We start from the raw sequence: 21554 nt of genomic DNA, 5'->3' as shown, positions 1-21554 counted from the left end.
CGCGACAGTGGCTCCGCCTCCTGCCCCAATCGTACCCCATCCATCTCAGTCGCGGCCGACCCCTCTTCCCCCGCCGACACAGCGTTCCAGATCAACTCTCAACGAGGCCCTACCAAATCACCAACAGAACATCCCGTTGACGTCCACGGAGGATTACTTTCGCCACGCCGACATCACTCACCTTCGCTTCTCCCAATTCCCGTACAGCTCCTGGATTTTCAAGTATGATTGTCTCAACACTTCTTTGCATCCTACCAGCACCTCAAGTGTCGACAATGCCCAGGTAAGTGTGGAAACGGATGGCTCAAATGGGGGAACGCCACGTGGTCTGGCACACCCTTATAAGCAAACTCTCGAACGAAACCCGGCGTGCGCCCTTATCGGAGTGTGTATCAACACCGTGCCTTTCTGCTAGTGGTCCATGCAGTCGGCCTTAAGATCCGATGGGAATCATCCCTCGCGAGTTCGAATCTCGCAAGGCACATCTCGCTTTTTGAGTTGTTTTGTTCATGCATCGCGTGTTTTGGGCATCGAGGTTCTGGCAGGCAAGTGGAGAGCTGAAGCTGCGTTCCTGTGACGTGTGTTCAGTGGGAGAGCATACAAAGACGACGAATAAGCAGTGCAGCAGACAGCCCGTCCAGCGAAACAGGGTCCAACTAGCTCTCAGGAGACCATAAGCATCAAGCAGACGCCCTGCATGCCTCGGGTCGGGCGGCCGGCACACGGCCAGCAAGCCGCATTCCCATGTTCTCTTCAAGCTCAGAGCGTTGTAATAATAGCTCTACGATGTTCGAGGCTGTTGCGGATGCGATGGAGATCGTGCAGAAATACAAGGGTGCTGAACGGACCGCGCGTCTGGCTGGGCGATTCCAATGGGAGGGGCTAGCTGCCGAAAGCGGCAACGACATACCGAAAGAAGCAATTAAGCTCGGCCCAGGCCCCTGACGCGGAAGGCTTACGGCCAAAAGGAGCAAAAACGGAGGCACCCCAGACTGTGAGTTGGGCGCGCCTCGCGTTTAGAGGCCCTGAGGAGTACCGGTGGAGCAGGGGTCGGTGCCTCAGCGCTGATGCGCTGGCGGAAACGAGGGTCACTGTTCCGGCCCGTTGTGAGTGACCCCCCCGCCCGCCCCTTCTCATGCGCAAAACTGCTCATTCGTTGAAATTTGTCTTCCTCGTCTGGCGGGCCTGGCGGGGCTTGGGGAGGCTTGGACAGCGCCTGAGCGCACCGTGGGCTGCCCGCGGTGCCCGTCAGCGCTCAGCTCAGCCGGCCAGAGCGGCCTCTGCACCAACGCGCTAAGGTCTGGCGAGCATCACTGCTGTACCGCTGCACCGCTGCAATCCTGCCGCCTCTATTCCTGTCTCCTAGTCTGCAACAAAGACCCTCTTTTCAGGTCTTCCTTCCCCTTTCAAGCTTGGCTGCCTTCCTCCCTCGATCCTCCTTAGCTCATCCCTCAGATCCTCAGCGACCTTGCTTTCACGACTGCAACACAACTCTCGGCACTGTCCACCCAACTCTCTTTTGCACTGTCTCTTACTCGTCTTCTACTCTCACGAACCTCCCTTCACCTTCTCAACCTCCATCCCCCCCTCGCACGTCGACGTCTGTGACCGTCGCCTCATCCTCGCGCTACTCAACACTATCGCTGCGTAACGTCACCTTCCTTGTTTACCCAATTCATAAACCCCGCCTAGAGCGACTCAACAAATCAACGGTCTACCCCCGCGAACACACATCAGCACAATGAAGTACGCCGTCGCCGCCGCCGTCCTCGCTGCCTCCGCCTTCGCTGCCGACGTGAGTATACCAAGGCCAGCACGACGCATGCAGAAGCCCGCTCAGACCACTTTGAGTGTGGTGGCATGAAGTTTGCACGCGACACAAGGGCTGCACCGGGATGATCAGGAAACGTTTGCCTCCGTTCCGGTGGCCTGGCGTTGACCGCCGTGACCACGCGTGTCGCGCCGCCCATTCAGTACCCGGGCGGCGTGATTCGTCGCGCATAGCATCGCCGTGCAAGCGCCGTGTGCTGTGCATGCCAAACAAGCTGTCTCGGAGAGTACCAGAACTGACATCGCAGTCGGCCCTCATCCCTTCGGGTGTTTCGTCGGGCTGCCAGTCCTTCCTCAAGGAGCTCGACAACGACTCGTCCATCCAGGGATGTGTCAACAAGCTCGTCTCGGCCACCAACTCGTTCTCGCCCATCTCGGGCAAGAAGGCCTCTGCCTCGGACGTCCAGTCCACGCTCGGCAACGTCTGCAACGCTAACAACGAGTGCGACGAGGCTTCCGTCCGTGGTCTTCTCGGCAAGTTCTACGACGCCTGCTCGTCTGACCTTGACTCGAACAAGGATGTCGCTGCCCTTTACGACACCCTCTACGTTATGACCCCCCTTCGCCAGGCTGTCTGCACCAAGGACTCGGCCACCGGTGCTTACTGCGTCTCCAAGGTCGGCTCGAGCGGAAACTCTAAGAACAGCATCTCCTCGATCGCCGCCTCGGCCCTTGACCTTGCCTCCAACTACGGCTACTCGCTCTTCGGCGGCAAGTCCAAGCGCGCTGCTGAGACCACCATCTCGTCCATTGTCACCCCCAACGCTACGACCTACTCCGAGACCAACCTGCCTTTCCTGTTCCTGCAGCCTAACATGGACAAGGAGCAGCTGTGCACCCCCTGCAGCCGTAGCATCTTCGTTACCTACTTCAAGTGGATCGGACAGACTCAGTACCCCTCGACCATCCTCGGTGGCCGTGAGGACCTCTGGAACGCCGTCACCTCGAAGTGCGACCAGACCTTTGTCGACTCGATCTCCAAGGAGGCCAACGTTCACGCTGCCTCCGGTGCCGTTGAGCGTGCTGGCCTCTCCGCCGCCGCCGTCGTCGCCGCCGGCTTCGCCGCCTACATCATCGCCTAAGTGCAGTAGTGCGAGATATACGTGATCAGTCGCCTGCCGGGCTGAGTCTCGATGTATGTTAGCATCCCGACATATCGTTTCATGTGGACATTTAGTGGGCCGAAAGAGGCGGCCAGTCTGCCTCTTCCCGCCTGTATTCCTTTTCTTATTTCCGCTTTTTATTTTGGCGCTGTCTGGATGAATTATGATGCCCTTATACGTTTGTGCACTGGAACTTTAATGGTGAGAAGTGCTGCAGGAGCTGTCGTAGCGAGAAGACTGGTGCAAGCTGGCTTCGGTTGTGAGTGCTATGCCGGAGAAAGGTCCGCGCTCACGGCTACGCGGAAGTAGATGCCGAGCCGAGATGACGTCCAGGCTGAGCTTCTATCGCTCTCCCTCAACTTTCCATCGCCCAGCTAACCCAGTATACCCACCATTCGTCGCCTCGTAGTGCAAGGAGTGATCGCTGCGTCCCTTCTCTTCTTGCTGTGGAACTGGATCTCGACGCCGTCGTTAAAGTCTCCGCTTTCTTCCTCTACTCCTACCACCGTCGTTCAATCAACCTTTGAAGCGACAGAAATCATGTCTTCTCCGCTGAAGCACCTCAAGGTCGTGCCGAAGGAGGCGCACAAGGCCACCGTCATCTTCCTGCATGTAAGCTAACTTGATCGGAGCAAAGCTGACAGAGAAAGGGCCTGGGCGACTCGGGTTAGTCCCCTCGCTACTTTTCTGAAGCCAGCAGAATCTGGGAGCTGACACAGGCACCTCTCTCGATCACAATAACAATCTCCATTGTTCGAAAAATGACTTTCTTATGCTCGTCTCTCTGGCTCCGAATGATCACTGCGTGAATGCTTTTAGGCCACGGCTGGCTCCCCGTCGCCAAAATGCTGTGGTCGCAGCTGCCCAATGTGCAGTGGATCCTGCCGCATGCGCCCTCGATCCCCATCACACTGAACGGCGGTATGGCCATGCCTGGTGAGTGTCGAGGCTGGCTCGGAGCCAGCTTGTCTCTACCTTCTCTGGCTTTCGTCCTGTGTTCTTCACCCTCCCGTGTGTGCCACTTCGCAAGATCATTTAGGGGGCGAGGGAGCGAGCAACTGCAGAGACCTGGGGGCAACAGAAGGAATGGAACTAACACCAAGGCTGGTTCGACATCAAGACGCTCGACCGCTCGAAGCGCGTCGACGGACTAGAGGACGAGGCCGGCCTGCAGGCGACAGTGGACAAGATTGACGCCCTGATCCAGCTCGAGGTCGACAAGGGGATCCCCGAGGACAAGATTGTGCTGGGCGGATTCTCGCAGGGCGGCGCCATTGCCGCTCTCTCGCTGCTGCTCAAGAACAGGAATCTCGCCGGCTACGTTGCTCTCAGCACTTGGATCCCGATGCCGGAGAAGGTCGCGCAGGAGGCGCGCCCGAACGCAAAGGACTACCCTGTCTTCTGGGGACATGGCACCGACGACCAGGTCGTGCGGTATGAGTGTGAGTCCATCCCCCTTCCTTCATCCTGTTAGCTCTGCAGCAATGGCGACGGAGCTGCTCAGTAATGTAAATGAGCTGACACACCAGACGGCGTCCAGTCCGTCGAGCTCCTCAAGAAGCTCGGCTTCCCCTCGGTGCCCGAGGACAAGATCTTTGAGCGCCCCGGACTCAAGTTTGAGTCCTACCCCGGCATGCAGCACTCGTCGTGCCCCGAGGAGATCCGCGACCTCGCCGCGTGGCTCCAGAAGGTTACCAGTAAGTTAGACCAGTGAGATAGAAAGATAGTGCAACATGCATTCGGTCTGCTGTGTTGAGTACATTCTAACCTAACCCTACCCCGCGAGGAGGGTCGTTCCGTCTATGTTGAGAAATAATGATGCGACCGTGGACATCCTGACTGTCCTCTGAGTCCGCCTCACACCCCGTCGCCTCCACTAGTTCTGCGACTCCTCGCCCACTTGTGTGCATCGCCTTCAGCGCCGCAACACTTACGCGCTCGCCTCGATGACAGCGTCGCCGCCCTCCGGGATGAGTCCGTCGGCGAGCATGCGCTCGAGCTTGCGGACCTCCTCGGCGGTGTTGGCGCCGATGAGCGCCTCGACGACCCTCCTCTTCTCCTCCGGCGTCATGAGGCGGCCCTTGAGACCGGCCTTGCCTCCCTGCTTGGCCGCCTTTGCCATCGTGGCTCCGGGGATGCCCGACGTTGTCGGGATGCTGAGCTTGGTCGCGAGCTCGTTCGGCTGCCCGTCCTCGTTCGTCAGGAGCTGTCGCGCCCGTGTCCGGTCTGCGTCCTTGATCCGCTCAAAGTCCAGCACGTGCAGCTTTCCCCCGGCCACCTTCCACACCGTGAAGTCCTTGTAGTGCTCGTGCTGCGTCACTGGGTTCCCCCGTAGTGAGAGATATCGCAGGAACGGGAGGTCGGCCAGCGGCAGCAATGTTGACAGGGACGAGATCGCGTTGTCCGTCAGAGTGAGGGTGACGAGATTCGGGAGCTGGGCGTTAGCTATCGTCGACTGTTCTTCAGCTCACGTTGTTGGGGAGAGAGGGGGAAATGGAGGAGATCTGATTCTCGGCAGCATGGATCGCCTGCAGTCGGTTTGCTAAACGTTAGCGTGTGCCGCACTCTGTAACGTACACTGCGGGATGTTGCCAAGCACCGTGATCGAGTTGTCCGTCAGATTCAGCGTGTCGTACGTTCCCTGGTGAGATCCCAGATTCTCAATGACAGGGATGGCGAGTCCTGTTGCGTCAATTTGAGGAAGGAACCACGCACACAACTCACCTCGCAGCTCCAGCTCTCGCTCCTTCAGAGGATTGAGATGCTGGGAGGTTAGTCTCATCAGGAATATCGTACACTTTGGACACGAACGGATTGCGTTTTGGACATGAACTGCGGATATCGTCAGTGTCTGATCTCATTGTTGTTGACAGGTACTCACCTCGGGAGTGAGACGCATGGCGACTGATGGGCTCTTTCAAGCAGGCGGGGAAGAAGCAACTAGATATACAGTTGGGTTGTTTCAATAGCTCGTACTACAGCTTCTCTGTACAGTCGGTGGTCGCACTGTCGTCTCGTGATCGATGGATGTATGCCTTCCTCCCTGCTTGGTGCCCGACTTCACTAACAACATCGTAATATCTTGGTCGGGGCGTGATGCTAGTGGAGAAGCGTGGCTCTCGCGTGGCAATCACCGGGAGGGACGAGGATGTGGCACTCAAAGGGCACGATCGGTCTCGATCTCGAGCTTAGATTCTCCTAACTCCACTCAGCCGCGCTGCGATGCCTAGGCAGTGGACGATGGCACGAGCCAGCGTGGGGATGCCGTCAAGGTGCTTGTGTGTGCGTGGTAGCATGAGAACGGTGCTTGGTGAACATGATGCATCGGTCACTGTGGGAATCGATGCATGGGATCACGCAGCAGCAATGCGTCTGCATCGCAAATGCTGAACGCGGGTGCAGTCGCGGCGACACGCTACACGTCCACAGGTCTGAGCCTACGCGCTCGCTTCATGTCGCGGTAGAGAGCCGGCGCGCGTGCGCGCGGAGGGCGGCTGGGACGACATCTGATCGCGAGACCTGATACCTGATACCACAGGATACTGGGCCAGGCGAAATTAGGTCCCGCGGATGCAAGTGCTGGCGGGTCGCAGGTGGTCGCGTCTGGTGTCTGGCGTTGGCGTCCGGCCAGGACCAGGTCAAAGCGTGTGGGACGGGGCCCTTGACCCTGAGTGTCCCGCGGGCCAGAGAGGTGATGGTGCATGTCCTGCGCCTTAGGGAGAGCTAGGAGTGCAGGAGTTCCTCTCCCTAGTACCTTGACCTTGCCAGTGTGCCAGCACATCCATAGGCCATCCCTCCTATCCTCCGCGCTCCTCACCCCTCACACACGCTCACTGCACCGCGCGCACCCTTCCTCCCTTCCACCTTCCTTCGCTACCGCGCGTCTGCCTCCATCGTTCCAACTGTCCAACTACTCTCTCCATCTCTTCCACCCCATCTCCTTTCTAACGACTCCACCAACCCCTCCTCCTTAATCCTCCACCTCTCCCCCTCCAAGTCTTTCTTTCTTTCTTTCATCCATCCACCCCCCCACAGCTGCCAGTCATTGAAATGGCCGAGCAGTACGGTTACGAGCCCACCAACGGTGCTACCCCGGAGCCCGTCGACGTTCCTTCCGCCGAGCCTTCCCCCGACCACCATGAGGTCGCCTACCTCAACGGCAACGGCTCTGCCGGCGCCGACATCTCCACCAACGGCATCCCCACCCCCGTCGTCGTCCGCAAGACCTTAAGCTCATGGGTCGGTTTCTCCAACCTCCCCAACCAGGTCCACCGTCGCAGTGTCCGGTACGTACCTTTTTAAAGCTCGAATCGCACACACAGCAATGGCACCATGGGCAAATCACATCTCATGCCTCACGGCTGTTCATTGCGATGATGATCGTCGTCCGCACACAGTAGGCTAACCACTAATGCAGTCGAGGATTCCAGTTCGTCGCCATGGTTGTCGGTAAGTCAAAACGGAGCGGTCGGACCCCGCGTGGCCCATAGTGGTAAAAGGTCTGTGCTGACAGTGCGCGCAGGCGAGTCGGGTCTCGGCAAGTCGACGCTCATCAACACTCTTTTCGAGACCAAGCTCTACCAGCCCAAGGTCATCCCCGAGCCCGGAACGGACCGTGGCAAGACTGTCAACATCGAGTCCATCAGCGCTGGTGAGTGCGGAATGCGGGCGGGCGTTCGGAGGCCTAGCACGCGCACACCCCACCCACACACGTACTGACTGCAACACAGAGATCGAGGAGAACGGCGTCCGTCTTAAGCTCACTGTCGTCGACACTCCTGGTTTCGGCGACTTCGTTAACAACGACGAGTGGTGCGTCATAACAATGCGTTCACCGACAGCAGACTGACAATACAGCTGGAAGCCCATCGTCGACAACATCGAGGCCCGTTATGACGCCTACCTTGAGCAGGAGAACCGCGTCAACCGCCTCAAGATGACCGACAACCGTATCCACGCCTGCATCTACTTCATTCAGCCCACTGGTCACGCGTAAGTGTTTCTCGGGCCTTCCTTAATCGAAAAGCAGCCACTGACTCGCCACAGCCTGAAGCCCATCGACATCGAATTCATGAAGCGCTTGCACACCAAGGTCAACCTGATCCCTGTTATTGCCAAGGCCGACACCCTTACCGAGGAAGAGGTCGAGCTTTTCAAGCGGAGGGTGCTGTCTGACATTCACCACCACGGTATCCGCATCTTCGAGCCCCCTCAGTACGAGCGCGACGATGAGGAGACTCAGCAGGAGAACCAGGAGATCATCAGCAAGATTCCCTTTGCTGTTGTCGGCTCCGACCAGGTTGTCCAGGCTCCCGACGGACGCAGCGTTCGTGGCCGTTCGTACCCTTGGGGTGTCATCGAGGTCGACAACGAGACCCACTGCGACTTTGTCAAGCTTCGCCAGATGCTCGTCCGCACGCACATGGAGGAGCTCCGTGAGCACACGAACGACGTTCTCTACGAGAACTACCGTACCGAGAAGCTCCGCGCCATGGGTGTCACGCAGGACGAGTCGGTCTTCAAGGAGACCAACCCGGCGGCCAAGCAGGCCGAGGAGCGCGCCATGCACGAGGCCAAGCTGGCCAAGATGGAGGCGGAGATGAAGATGGTCTTCCAGCAGAAGGTCCAGGAGAAGGAGCAGAAGCTCAAGCAGTCGGAAGAGGAGCTCTACGCTCGTCACCGCGAGATGAAGGAGGCTCTCGAGAAGCAGCGTCTCGAGCTCGAGGACAAGAAGAGGCGTCTCGAGAGCGGCCGCCCACTCACGCCCGAGAAGGGCACCAAAAAGCGCTTCGGTCTGGGCAAGTAAGCTCACCACTGTCAAAGCCATGTAGACTCCTCCATTCTCGTACACTCCCGGTAGTCGGACATAATGGGCCAAAGGTAATTTGGCTGTCTCGTTTGCTCTCTTTCCTCTCTCACTCTCCTCACTCTGATATCAGCTCTTTCACCCCCTTTTTACCTCTCCTTATCTTTGTCCAGCGTGGCGCGTCCTCCGCCGCTGAGCATGGGGACTGGCAGGCTAGCTACCGTCGTCGCCGTCTTTTATATATAAATATACCCCGGGTCTTCTGCGACCAAACCCACTCGCGCCTAACGACCTTTCCTTAACTTTTTACCTCTATGACTACCCAGCGAGCTGGTCGAAATGCACATAACGTATGATTGAGCCGTTGTCACCTGGAAGGGTGAGCAAAAGGATGCATCGTGTTTCCGGTTCAATGACCTTTGGGTAAGAGTCAGAAAAAGTCAGCGGGCCCAGCGCTCGGTTTGGAGGTTGCAGAAGTTTGGGAGCAGCAAAACTGAAACGCTGAAACGCGCGCGTGCTGCTGGCATGGACGTGTCCACGCGTGTTTTGCCAAAGAGGGAAAGGAAGGGAGTGCAGCCAGGAACGGCAGCGTGGGGGGAGTACGTACTGCTGTGTGGTTAGAGTTATTGGGATACAGGATAGGATCTCTGGTTGGGAATTGCCAGGATGGGCAAGTCGTTGCCGCAAGTTGCGATCCTCACTGACAGTTCCAGTCATGCGGACGATGAGGACATGAGGATCGTGATCAGTCGCTGACACTGACGTAGCAACTCGCGACGTGAGTAGCACGGTAGACGCAAACAAGTAAATCACTGCGGGGCAGAGTTGGTAGGTAATTCTGTACATGCAAATGATTAAACACAGGTAGGTAGCTGGGTATGAAACTTTGTACACAGTGAGCCAGGAGATCTTGGAGAAGGAAACGCGCGAGAGATCTATCCGATGTATCCGTATAACTCGTCCTCCTTCTCGTCGTACTTTTCGTCGTCCTTCTCGTCGTCCTTTCCGTCCTCGTCGTCGTACTCGTCGTCGTCCATGCGCTGCAGCCCCTCTCCCTGTGAGATACGCTTGAGGACTTCCTGGTTGATACGGGTCGAGAATTTCTTCTGCGTCGCAAACGCCTCCATCGCAGCATGTGTCGAGACATAGGGCCCTTTCTGCTTCTCGGCATTTGACTTGCGCTTCTTCTTTTTCGGAGGGGGCTTGTTCGGATCAATCCCGTGCTGCCGGTTGTACTCTGCCTTGCGCTCCTGGCGCTCCTTGTCCTCCTCGAGCCACTTGCCGTTGTGCGAGAGCCACATGCGCGCGCGCGTCTGTCGCTCATCCTCGCTCATCACCCAGTACTTGTCCAGCTCGTCGTCGTCGAGGTCGTCAAACTCGTCCTCCCTGTGATGCTTTGCGAACCACTCGCGCTCGTTGCGCGCCCACACCACGCGCCGCATCTCGTTCACGACCTCGGTCGGGTCGCGCCCCTTCACCCATGCGTCGATCTTCTGCCGCAGCGCCGCAGAGTTGCCGGCGTACAGCAGGTCCTCGGACGTGAAGATATACTTTTCGCAGTAGGCGTAGAGCGCCTCCTTGTCCTTGAAGTCGGGCGGCGCGGGCAGATCCTTAAGCGGGTTGAACGCCGGTGCGACTTCAGCAAGGACGGACCCCTCGCCGGCCTCATCCTCCTTCGAGTCCTGGCCGGGTGCGTCGTTGTCTGCTGCCATCTCCTGCAGCTCCTCCTCGTCGGCCTCCTCGCCATCCGCCTCCTTCAGCGACGCCATGAGCATCCTGCGCTCGCGTTTGCGGTCCGCGATAGCCTCCTCCGTGTTGTCGCCCGCGTCCTGGATGTCCTTAACGTAGTCCTCCTTGGCGAGGGGCTCCATGCCCTCGTCGGCCTCGTCGGCGCCAGTGCTCTCGATGTCGACGCCCTTGGCGACGGCCTGGATCGCATTCGTCGTGTCGTCCGACGCTTGCGACAGCTTGGAGCGTTTGCGCGGCGAGGACGGGGTAGACGCGCGCGAGTCATCGTCGGCAGTCTCGCTCCGCTCCCGCTTCACCCTCTGCGCGGCCATCTTGGCCAGCTGCTTCTTCATGATCGGGGGAAGCTCGTCGGCGTTCTCCGCCTCGAGGTCCGCATCCGTGAGCGCGCGCCACTCCTCGACCGTCTTGTTCGCCGCCGCCGTGCCCGCGAATTCGACCAAACGCTTCTTGATCGTCAAGGGGGACACTTTCACGACCTGCGCAACCTCCTCTGGTGTGCGGAGGAAGTCGCTCATGCGTGCGGCAATCACAAGACATGCGCCACAGATACCCGCTGGCCGACGACCGGCCGTCATCCAGTCCGCCTTGAAGCGCTTGATAAGCCTGGACGCATCGCGCGCAACAGTCGCGGACGCGGCTCCAAAGTCGAGACGGTTTGCGAAACGGATATTGTACACGGCAGGGTCGATCTCGGGGAGGATCTGGTCCAGGTTCAGACAACTTCGCAGTTTCAGATACGTCGCGCCGAGCTCGTAGACATTGATCTGGACTGTCAGATAGGAGCGAAGAGGTTTAGCTTACCTGTAGACGCTCCGAGAAGTCGATCAGCATCAACGCATCTTTCTCAAACCTGCTGTACAGGTAGATGCACGACGCGACAACAAAGTCTGTCCGTCGGCCGCGGTTGAACTTGTTGTCGACGGCGAGCGAGTAGAAGCGTTGCGCACCACGTTGCACAGACGGCGCAATGCCCATCTGGTTGCAGATCAGCTGAATGCGCTTGCGCCCTTCCTCCTTGATGTTCTCGGACGACACTCCACGGTTGCTGTTAATACCGGCTGGGAAAGGTCAGCTGAGACCGACCACCTCCTAGCTGTACTCACTGCTGTTGTGCGAGACGAACGTTCCCTGTACATGGACTCTACCGCCGGCGCCCTCGCTAAATCCGATCTCAGAGACGAGGATACCCTGCTCGACTTCGATACCACAGTCCTGACACCTGGGGGCGTCAGCACGGGCGCACGTGAGGGGGCATGGACGTCCCAGACGACTTGTGCGTAACGACTCACACTACATTTCCAGCCGAGTAGTCCGTCTGCAAGTTCTTAGACTTGCACCCGGGGCAGACCTTCTGCAGAGCATGTCAGCAAAAAGGAGCGAGCAAGCCGGTGGCTGGTTCACGTACAACTGCCATGGTGGTCAGGTAGGGCTGTCGGCTAGGGTGGAGGAAGACTTTTGCGTGAAGTTGAGGAGTGCTGAGATGTCGCTTGACCGACTGTTGTTGACAACCCGCTCTGTGCGCAGCTTTCTTTGCTGAATTGTTTCCAGGTCGAGGCGATAAGATAGAGGCCGGATATCAGAAGTGCCAGAGATAGATGGGTCGAGATAATGGGAGGGCAGGTGAGCTGAGCGAAGGACGGAGGAGAGAAAACGGTGCGAAATCTCGGGCGCTGACCGGTGGCGGCGAGGAGAGTCGAACGCCCATCCCTAGGGAGATTTAGCTCCGCTCCTTGATTCTTCATGCAAGGCCTTTGTTGTCATTTGAACAACGCGTGGGGGCGTCGATTATTTGGTGCGAATACTCCCGCCTCCACCTTCAATTAGGAACGCGCCGAACATTACCAAGTGACAGCCCACGCGATCAGTGCATGGTGGTAACTTGTTGATCTTCGAGCCCAATTACTTCACTGTCTCGCGTCCTCCACATTACTCATTCACCAAAAGGGAGGGCTCACTGTGCTCTCATCATCAACTCTCGTCCCTTGTCATCCACCGCAATCGCAATGGGACGCTTATCGCACACTGAGGCTCTCCTCGGCCCAGAGCTCTTCAAGAAGGTCCGCACTACTCCGATCCTGGTCGTTGGCGCGGGTGGCATTGGTTGTGAGCTGCGTGAGTGATAGCTTTGCGGCGCCTCTTAATGATCGAAGCTGACAATGCTCAGTGAAGAACCTCGTTCTGGTCGGATTCAGCAATATCGAGATCGTACGTGTCTGTGACATGCGAGGCGATGATGGCGTGCCCTCACTTGGACTACTGGTTGCTCACGTCACAGATTGACCTCGACACCATCGATCTGTCGAATCTCAACCGCCAGTTCCTCTTCCGCAAGCCGGACATCTCCAAGTCGAAGGCTCTCGTGGCTGCGGCTACGGCTCGCCACTTCAACCCCTCGTCGGGCATCGAAATCCACGCCCGCCATGGAAACGTCAAGGAGGCGTCGAATGACATCGAATGGATCTCCAAGTTCGGTCTCGTGATGAACGCCCTCGACAACATGGGTGTGTACCCCTGGAAAGCGACCTAGCAAGCTGACGCCAGACGCAAGGAGGCATGTCAACAAGCTGTGCCAGGCGGCCAATGTACCCCTCGTCGAGTCCGGTACGGCGGGATACCTGGGACAGGCGACGCCTATTGTTCACGTACGGTGCACCCTGCAGAAGAAAGCTGACCATCAGGACAAAACCGAGTGCTACGACTGCGTGTACAAGCCTGCCCCCAAGTCGTTCCCGGTATGCACTATCCGCTCCACCCCGAGCGAGCCTATCCACTGCATAGTCTGGGGCAAGAGCTACCTCTTTGGCAAGCTCTTTGGAGAGGACGACGAGGCTGTGGACGAGGCGGAGCTCGACAAGGCAAAGGAGGAAGGCGAGAATGGTGAGGTGATCGCGTAGATTGTCAGCTAACTTGCTAGCGGAGGAGATCGAGAATCTGAAGAAGGAGGCTGCCGCGTTCCGAGAGGTGCGCCGTTTGCTCGGCGAAGAAGACGGACCGCAGCGAGTCTTCCGCAAGGTCAGCTGCTGTTGGCGGAATTTGTTAGCTGACGTCAGGTATTCCACGATGACATTAACCGTCTTCTGGCCATGGAGGACATGTGGAAGGTTCCGGGACGCGTCAAGCCAGTGCCTCTGGACTATGATGAAATCATGGATGGCACTTTCGTAGCGCCGCCCCCTCGCGCGCCTGCTCAAGCTGCCCCTGCTGCCAGCACCGCCAATGGTGCTACGACGTCCGCGAAGCTGAAGGATCAGAAGGAGCTCTCGCTGAAGGAGAACCTCGAACTCTTCATCGACAGCTGCAAGCGTCTGTCGGCTCGCGCCATCGCCAACCCGGATGTCATCCTGTCTTTCGACAAGGACGATGATGACACCCTGGATTTCGTTCTCGCTGTCGCGAACCTCCGTGCAACCGCTTATGGCATTCCCACTCGCACTCGATTCCAGGTCAAGGGTAAGCTCATTGTCTTTCGTGGCAGCTGACTCCGCAGAGATCGCTGGTAATATCATCCCGGCCATTGCCACAACCAACGCTGTTATTGCTGGCATGGTCGTCATGCAGGCGCTGCAGCTGCTGGTTCGCAACGAGTCGACTGTCTACAAGCGTCACTACCTCGGTCCTATTCCTATCAAGCCCATTGGCAACGAGACCGCGGAGGGCCCGAATCCGAACTGCTCTGTCTGTCGTGATATCTATATCCCCTTCAAGGTCGACGTCAACAAGTGCACTCTTGGCGAGTTTGTCAACGAGGTCGTCAAGAAGTGGCTGGTTCCCGGGCTGTCGGGCGATGATGACGAGCTGGAAGCCAGTATTCTTGAGGGTGGTCGGATTCTCGCCGACCCGGACTTCGAGGACAACTTTGAGAAGACACTGGCGGAGCTCGGCCTGGAGCGGAACAAGATGATCACGGTTCTCGACGAGGACGACAAGTACCGACCAATCCAGTTCTGTATTCTGGAGCCGTGAGTTCGCTTACGTTTACCTGAACTAACGAACAGGAGTTCGGATGCGCAGGGCAACTACTCTCTGCCGGAGCAGCCTCCTACGATTCCGGAGCGACCGCCGAAGGCGAAGGAGGATGCCGAGTCAGAGGACGAGGACGACATCGCGGTGCTGACTGCCCCGCCATCGAAGTTCCCGTCGCCTGCACCCGAGGGGCAGACCATCAAGCGCAAGCGTTCGGCTGCCGAGGGAGAGGAGGTTCCGGCGAAGAAGACGCGAACGGGCGCGGGTGCGGAGGACGCCATCGAGCTCGATTAGGGCATAAATATCTATGTAGAATATACAACACAATATAGCATCTCATGACTTCTGATCTCGTCTATTGTACCCACTCAGCGGCGGTCTATTGTGGGCGGCCTGACTCCCACTGCAGACCGTCGATCCTGCTGGCGCAGTTCTGCATGACCTTCATGGCGTCCTGGAAGTTGAGCTCTCCGCGCTGAGCAACGGGGTTCAGCGGGCGGGCGGGTTGCAGCTGGACGAGGAAGGGTTCTGTCGACTGGGCAGTGGGCTTCTCGTCTGGTCCGAAAACACGCGTGATCGTGAGGTGCAGAGTCGATGCGTGGCCAGGGATCGGCATGTGGAACAAGTGTCCCATCCTCGAGATCGTGTGGGTGTGCCTGCTGTCAGCTAACTATCGGACAGCCTTGAGCCAAACATACTTGAAACCCATCGTCTCGATAAACTCCTCGATCTCCTCGCGGGTGCTCAGTCCCATGGTCTCAAGACCAGTCTGCGCTCGCACCATCATGTCCTGGTACTCGCGACCGTTCAACGGATTGCTGACCCAAGTCATCGAGTACTCCCACGTCTCCTGCGGGACACTCGTCTCAACAGCCGTCCATCGCGGCTGGGGCGCCGTTCGGCGCTTCTTCAGTCTCCGGGCTCGCAACCGCAGGACTCGGGTCTGATTCGGGATCACGGGGTTGGTCGCGGCGTAGAAGTCGTCTCGGATGTGATACGGCTCGGTGTGGAGACACTGAAGGCTGATGCGGGCGACATAGAGCTCTAGGTTCTCTGCAGGTAGCAGAGCGAAGAGACTCGGCACGAGCTGCGCCTGGTTCGACATGATGGATGGAGATGCGAGATGTCAACAATACTGAGCCCTTGCTCACTGTACTGAACGCCGTTCCTGCCTATCGTTGACCTCACGACGAAAGTGGAGGTGCGGAATCAAAAAGTCTATGGTGTTCTACTCAGAGGTGGCGACGATGTCATAGTTGGCTCCAGACTGTCCACCATGCTGCGTACTCTGGGAACCAGACTGCCCAGGAGGCTGCCGACGCTCCAGTCGGCGGCTTTCCGGCCGCTGTCTGTTTCGGCGCCGAGATTCGACCTCAAGAAGCCCGAGGACATCGAGGAGCTTATCGCGCCCCGGGAAAGGGTCGAGAAACTCCGGAAAGAGATGGAGGCCAAGTACGGCGACAAGCTGAAGAACAAGGTCAAGGCGTGAGTGCTATCTATGCTCGTCTTAGCTAACTTCAGCGAGGGACTCAACAGCCTCGACCAGCTGAAGCAGAAGGTCCAGGCGCCGAGCGTCCAGGCCAAGCTCAAGGCGAAGAAGTACGCCGAGGAGGAGGCTAAGCGCGCGGAGGAGCTGCGCAAGGCTTCCGCCGCCGAGGCCGAGCAGAACGCTGCGGACGAGGCTGCCAACCGTGAGGAGCGCATTCAGGAGCGACAGCGTCAGGCGCAGGCCGCCGGCGACCGCTCCGGAGTCAAGCCCCTCGCCTCGATCATCAACATGCCCCTCCTCCTCATGACGCCTCACACGAAGGAGCAGATTGGCAGCATCTGGAACGCCTACCACACGACGCACAAGACGCTCGCTCCCTCGTATCTCTCGGCTTGTCTTCCGTTGTCGACGTACGAGAGCATGATCGCCGTCGCGAAGCAGCACCCGCAGTTCGTCCTTCCCCTTCCCCGTCAGGGTGAGGACGGCAAGGAGGGCTGGGAAATGTTCTTCATGCAGTGGCTGTTCCACCAGACGCCTTCCTCACCTCCGACTGCCGACAAGAAGGGCAACGAACCCCTTCCCCCTATTGCCAGCGTCATCTTCACCCCCCTCGAGGAGTTCAAGGTCGCGGGCGAGTGGGCTCAGCCGTACCTCACCCTCACCTTCTACCCGGACTTTGGCAAGACCCACGATCTGGTGCTGATGCGTGGCGAGATCGCCGCGCACTCGACGAACGGCCCGCCCGAGGCGAAGAACAACCCCGGCTTCCTCCTCGGCCAGCAGGAGGCGCAGCTCCTCGCCATGGCGCTGCAGCGCTTCTACTGCTCCGAGCTGGAGCCGCCGAGCGAGGTCAGCATCGACAAGGACAACCGCCTTGCGCGCCGCCAGACGCTCAAGGACTTTGTCGAGCGCCCCGAGGAGTGGAACTGGCAGAACCTCATCGACCAGGCGTACAGCGCATAGATAGATCAGAAGTGTAATGCATCGAATCGACAACACCCGCCGGCATTCAGGTGATCCATGTGTTCGGCGACCATAGCGCAGAACGCAGAGCATGGCGCCCTTACTGTGACGCGCCTACATTGCGTGCTGATGCGCCTCACGCGTCGCATTAGCTTTTCTTACTCACTTCGGCAATCTAAAATCTAATTGGACGTGACTTGATTAGAGACTGTATTTACATTTACTCCCCTTCCGCCAGGGCAGGCTGTCATTCCGCGTCCCAACATCCCAAGCACTGAAAGTCGCGAGACTGCGAGGTAGTCGCCGCTCACCACTTTGGAGTTGCATCATCAACAAACACATTGACTGTCACCACACCCGCCGCTCAGTCCATGGACCAGGACCATGCCCAACACTCCGGATCCACCTCCGGAAGCGGGTCCTTCCAGACAGGCCGGTCCATCCAAACACCCCTATGGAAGCAAGCTGCCCTATTCGCCCAGCGACGATGAGCTCGAGAGCGAACCTTCAGACGGAGAGTGGTCTGATGAGGAGTTTGAGGTCGGTGAGTAATACCCACTAGGTCTCGAGCGAGCACTGACGACGCAGACGCCATCAAGTGGGCAAAGTACATGGACTCGAGGAGGACGCGTCAGGACGGTTGGAGAGGTTGGCATTATGGTGTCATGGTAAGTGACGGAACGCAGAACAAGCTGACATGCAGTGGAAGAACTACCTCAAGAGTGGCTCAGACACGTAAGGTGTGAGCTGAATTGTTGCTAACCACGGACAGTGTCGAGGGCTACAAGCAGTTCTTGGACGAAAATGACCGAGCCCCGCTCTTGAAGGAGTGAGTGTGAACATCCGGCACGAATGCTGATCCCGTCAGATTCTGGACCGCGAATGGCATCAAGGTTCTAAACGTCGAGCCCGCGGGGAACAAGATGTCCAAGAAGGAGTGGGATTGTGACGACAGCTTAATGGGTGGGTTAAGGCAGCCTTCGACAACTGACACTGTGCAGCGCGACGTCTTAAGGAGACAAACCCGCGTCGTGACTTTGCTGCGTTCAAACGTCGGCAGAAGGCTGAGAAGGAAGGCCGTCCGATACGAAAAGGAGACTCCGACTACTACATCCGCAAGAAACGGCTTGCTGCCAAGGCTAAGCGCAAGGCGGAAGAGGAGGCAGGGCTGCGACCTCCGACCGCGAAGAGCAAGAGCAAGGATGCGAGCGCCAAGGCTGCTGCGGCGAAGGGGAAGCAGAAGCGGGTTGTGGAGAGTGAAAGCAGCAGTGAAGAGGAGCCACTCAGTGCATCGGCCCCTCTAGCTGCGAATGCGCGCTTGCGCGAGTTGGAGCGGCGGCGTTCCAGTGACGCCGGCAAGTCTCCGGGGGAGGCGAAGAATGCGGCCAAGTCGAAAGACTCGTCGCCGCAGTCCATGCCTCCGCCGCCGGTACCTGCGTCCTCCAGAACGGTACCGCCGATCCAGACATCGCGACCATCACCCGCTCCGTCTTTCGACTCCTTATTCGACGATGGTCCTGCTAGCCAGGGAACGCCCACGAAACGGCTACCTTCCGCTTCACCCGCCAAGTCTGCTACGCCGAGCGCTCCGAAGACAGCGAGTCCCACAAAGAACGCAGGAGGAGCTTCCATCTTCGAGGCCGACCCGAACGTTTTTGGCCCGGATCCTACCATCTTCGAAGTCCCCTCATCCCCACCAGAAGAATTCCCGCCCACGCCTGCCGGCGACGCTCCGACTCCGCTCTTCGCACCTGGTCCTAGCCAATTTTCTTACGACACCCCGACACCGGCTCCCTTTGACAACGGCGATGCCGACGACGCTATGGACGTGGAGGACGCCCTGTTGGCGTCACCTAACACCGAGTCCCCAGCACTCGGTGTGCAAGATGTCAAGCCAACAGTGCCTGAGGTCATGAAGACGCCTGCCAAGACGGACACTCGCAGTTCGTCTCCCATGGTCATCGATTCGCCCGACTCAGACGCAGGAAAGAAGGACAGCTTGGCTCCTCCAGACCTCGTAGTCATCTCCGCTACACCGGGAAATTCTCAGGCTAGCAGAGCTCCCTCATCCTCTCCGCCAGGATCGCCCGGGCGCCAGCTCTCTGTCCCCGGTGGGCCAGCTCAAGCAGCTACGACGTCGTCGACAGATCCAGCTCCCAAAGTCTCGGACACGACCACCAAACCTATGCCGGCAGTCACACCGTCAACTACGGTTCAAGCTACACCCGCCGCGGACAAGCCCTCTGAGCCCCCAGCGGTGATCCAGCCTCCGCAGAAGCCAGCGGACAAGCTTCCCCCAGCAAAGCGACCGAGATATGAGCAGCCGAAACGAATCGTCACCATCGACACGCCAGTGGACACGAACAGGTTCAAGTCCCTGAAGAACATGTCGTTCAAGAAGAACCCCACTGCGACGACGGCGACCGTCAGTTCCACTGCACCGCCGCCTCCCGAACCAGTGCCCTCTGGACCTCAGGCTGGGGTCGGCACGGGAACAAACCTCCGGTCGTGGGCACCTGCGCCAGCCCCGCCCTTCGGTCTCAGGCAGGTGGGAACCGCACCAAGCCAGCCTGCGCCTGTACACAGATTACCCGCCAGGCCTCAAGTGACCACTGCTGCCGACAACATTCACCCTAGCAGACGGCCTAACGTGCCTACGGCACCAGCTCCGAGAACAGGGATCCACTCGTACGGGACAGGCAACGGATCACCGTTGCCAGGGGCCAACGGTGGCAGGTCACCGTATGGTAATCGCTCGCCATATGGTGGCAATCGTTCTCCACTCGAGGGCAATCGTTCTCCCGTAGCAACGAACGGAAACAAGTCTCCTGTGTGGGCTGGCGGCGGAGGTGTATCACCCATCATGCCGCAAGGTGGTACATCACCGCTGTACAACATTCCGCAAACGGGACAGCCGTCGCAAGCCGGGTATCAACAGTTCCAACAACCTCCTGCGTTCATGCCCCCTATCCACCAGCAGATGGCGCAGATCCCGACGGCAGTGTACGAGGCCCAGAAGGATCCCAGGCGGCGTGCTCGGCAGGCTCAAACAGCGATAGCCAGCCCTGTGCCCAGTGCAGCTGCTCTGAAACCCATCTGCTCAGCGCAGGTTTGCTTTCCCGATCAGCGAAACGTCGTCCGACCTCTTGCCGTCAACCTCCTGGCAGGCGCAACGAAGAACCCCCATGGCCATTACCTGCTCAGTAAGCTTCCGGAGCTTAGTAAGCTGCCGGACCGTCAAGAGCAAGGTCCTCCTCAGTTCACCGCCATGGATTGTAGGTGCATCGATCTCCTGCTGAACCAGGGTGGTTCGATTAGTGAGTGGTGTATGGCCGGTCCCTCAGCGAACAATTCGACAGAGCAGGTCGCAGTCTGGAACTTTGCTGCTGGTTACATGGCCGCCCGCGGCAAGCTTTTCGTTGCGTCCGACGAGCTGGTTCCGACTTGGCCGATCAGTACGAGGGATTTCATCATGTTCTGCGAGGCGTCGCGGGTAGACGTGAGCAAACTGCAGGGGTCGGTCCAGCCCCAGAAGAACCAGATCCTGGCGCTGGTCTTGTCCATCCCGTTGAACTCGCACCCCGTGCGCTCGCTTCCGAACCCCGTACGCCCCGACTTCACCGTGGGTGAAATTAAGTCGACGGTACCACCAGAGTTACCCTTCCGGCCTCAGAACCTTGCCGATAGCTACGGCATTGATGGCGATGGGCTCGGAAAGCTGAAGGGGTCGATCCAGGTGTATCCCAGCGTAAGGAACGAGCTGTACAGGGATACGCTCGCGAACATCAAGAAGGCTGGCCTGAAACCACCCGCGGGCTCCGAAGCAGGCTCCAACATTCTGCTTTTCAATGCGCACTGGGGACAGATCGTGCGATCAGGGAGCGTGGCCAAAGGCATGGAGGACAACTCCAAGTTCTACATTGCTGGTCCTGACCTGACTCTACCCGCCGATCAGTGGTTGCTGCATCCCATCTGGGAGACTGGTGGCCTAGTGACCTTTTCGCCTACTCTGATTCTTTCGGATCCCGTCAAATTCAAGGAAACTCTTGACTTCATCGCGAATGTCAAGGGCTGGGTCGCGTACGTTCACCCATCGACGGTCATGTGGTGTCAAGAGTCGTGGGGCAACAAGGCGCGATGCCCCAACCCGTCCGTCGCTTTCGAGACCTTTGTCTCCTCGCTCTTCACGGAAGACAAGGTTCGGAAGCTCGCTGGAACGCTGCCACCGGATGCTGGAGGCCTGGCGGTATCCCATGCGCCCCCTTCCCTTCCGCGCAAGGGGGACTGCAACAAATGGCTGAGCTGGCTGCGAAAGGTGTTCGAGAGCTCCAACTACGAGGAACTTGTTCCGTTGTGCAAGGAGGCACACACTGCCCAGCAAGCCATGATGTACCCCAACCTCGGCGAGAACGACGCAATGCGACTTTCGACTGTCGAAGAGATCGGCCTGCGCGACCTGATTGCTATGCGTGAGCGCCCCGATCTGCTACCCTACCGAAGGTATATTTATGTCGGAGGCTTATCAAAGTCACCACCAGACTTGATCCGATCGGTGAGTTTCAAGGGCAAAGCGGAGCTGATCAATCCACAGGTTCAGCACGTCCAGGTCGACAACTTTGCGGCGGTGCTGAGTGGAGCTGTTTGAGTGTGT

At 58.5% G+C, this 21554-nt stretch overlaps 9 protein-coding genes and 1 non-coding gene across 10 annotated transcripts; 7 read left to right on the top strand and 3 right to left on the bottom strand.

The window, feature by feature from the left end:
* The first annotated feature begins 400 nt into the window (after window positions 1-400).
* Window positions 401-484, top strand: A1Q1_t412. The gene has a single exon. It is a non-coding gene; the product is annotated as a tRNA-Leu (tRNA).
* Window positions 485-2033: 1549 nt separating this feature from the next.
* A1Q1_05363 (uncharacterized protein) lies at window positions 2034-2912 on the top strand (the record flags this gene model as incomplete). Its single annotated transcript, XM_014322095.1, has 1 exon — window positions 2034-2912. The coding sequence occupies one exon, from the start codon at window positions 2034-2036 to the stop codon at window positions 2910-2912; it is 879 nt and encodes a 292-aa protein (XP_014177570.1).
* Window positions 2913-3778: 866 nt separating this feature from the next.
* On the top strand, window positions 3779-4647 carry A1Q1_05362 (acyl-protein thioesterase-1; the record flags this gene model as incomplete). The annotated part of the gene is made up of 3 exons (XM_014322094.1): window positions 3779-3869; window positions 4037-4375; window positions 4463-4647. 3 exons carry the CDS (start codon window positions 3779-3781, stop codon window positions 4645-4647), a joined length of 615 nt encoding a protein of 204 aa, XP_014177569.1.
* A 216-nt stretch (window positions 4648-4863) lies between these two features.
* Window positions 4864-5832, bottom strand: A1Q1_05361 (uncharacterized protein; the record flags this gene model as incomplete). The annotated part of the gene is made up of 4 exons (XM_014322093.1): window positions 4864-5378; window positions 5511-5697; window positions 5745-5765; window positions 5815-5832. 4 exons carry the CDS (start codon window positions 5830-5832, stop codon window positions 4864-4866), a joined length of 741 nt encoding a protein of 246 aa, XP_014177568.1.
* A 1151-nt stretch (window positions 5833-6983) lies between these two features.
* Window positions 6984-8739, top strand: A1Q1_05360 (septin ring protein; the record flags this gene model as incomplete). The annotated part of the gene is made up of 6 exons (XM_014322092.1): window positions 6984-7219; window positions 7351-7382; window positions 7456-7584; window positions 7664-7745; window positions 7791-7925; window positions 7980-8739. 6 exons carry the CDS (start codon window positions 6984-6986, stop codon window positions 8737-8739), a joined length of 1374 nt encoding a protein of 457 aa, XP_014177567.1.
* Window positions 8740-9674: 935 nt separating this feature from the next.
* Window positions 9675-11902, bottom strand: A1Q1_05359 (transcription factor iiib 70 kd subunit; the record flags this gene model as incomplete). Its single annotated transcript, XM_014322091.1, has 5 exons — window positions 9675-11252; window positions 11290-11546; window positions 11592-11707; window positions 11778-11839; window positions 11894-11902. The coding sequence occupies 5 exons, from the start codon at window positions 11900-11902 to the stop codon at window positions 9675-9677; spliced, it is 2022 nt and encodes a 673-aa protein (XP_014177566.1).
* A 589-nt stretch (window positions 11903-12491) lies between these two features.
* On the top strand, window positions 12492-14745 carry A1Q1_05358 (ubiquitin activating enzyme E1; the record flags this gene model as incomplete). The annotated part of the gene is made up of 8 exons (XM_014322090.1): window positions 12492-12600; window positions 12653-12693; window positions 12764-12989; window positions 13030-13365; window positions 13403-13500; window positions 13539-13938; window positions 13976-14447; window positions 14487-14745. 8 exons carry the CDS (start codon window positions 12492-12494, stop codon window positions 14743-14745), a joined length of 1941 nt encoding a protein of 646 aa, XP_014177565.1.
* Window positions 14746-14830: 85 nt separating this feature from the next.
* A1Q1_05357 (uncharacterized protein) lies at window positions 14831-15556 on the bottom strand (the record flags this gene model as incomplete). The annotated part of the gene is made up of 2 exons (XM_014322089.1): window positions 14831-15110; window positions 15150-15556. 2 exons carry the CDS (start codon window positions 15554-15556, stop codon window positions 14831-14833), a joined length of 687 nt encoding a protein of 228 aa, XP_014177564.1.
* A 171-nt stretch (window positions 15557-15727) lies between these two features.
* On the top strand, window positions 15728-16903 carry A1Q1_05356 (uncharacterized protein; the record flags this gene model as incomplete). The annotated part of the gene is made up of 2 exons (XM_014322088.1): window positions 15728-15936; window positions 15988-16903. 2 exons carry the CDS (start codon window positions 15728-15730, stop codon window positions 16901-16903), a joined length of 1125 nt encoding a protein of 374 aa, XP_014177563.1.
* A 384-nt stretch (window positions 16904-17287) lies between these two features.
* On the top strand, window positions 17288-21548 carry A1Q1_05355 (uncharacterized protein; the record flags this gene model as incomplete). Its single annotated transcript, XM_014322087.1, has 6 exons — window positions 17288-17447; window positions 17492-17571; window positions 17613-17638; window positions 17676-17732; window positions 17772-17848; window positions 17905-21548. 6 exons carry the CDS (start codon window positions 17288-17290, stop codon window positions 21546-21548), a joined length of 4044 nt encoding a protein of 1347 aa, XP_014177562.1.
* Window positions 21549-21554: the final 6 nt, after the last annotated feature.

The sequence above is a fragment of the Trichosporon asahii genome (assembly GCF_000293215.1).
Source record: "Trichosporon asahii var. asahii CBS 2479 unplaced genomic scaffold scaffold00071, whole genome shotgun sequence".
Lineage (NCBI taxonomy): Eukaryota > Fungi > Basidiomycota > Tremellomycetes > Trichosporonales > Trichosporonaceae > Trichosporon > Trichosporon asahii.
The sequence above is the reverse complement of the archived record's forward strand: the minus strand, read 5'-3'. Positions and strand labels throughout refer to the sequence as shown.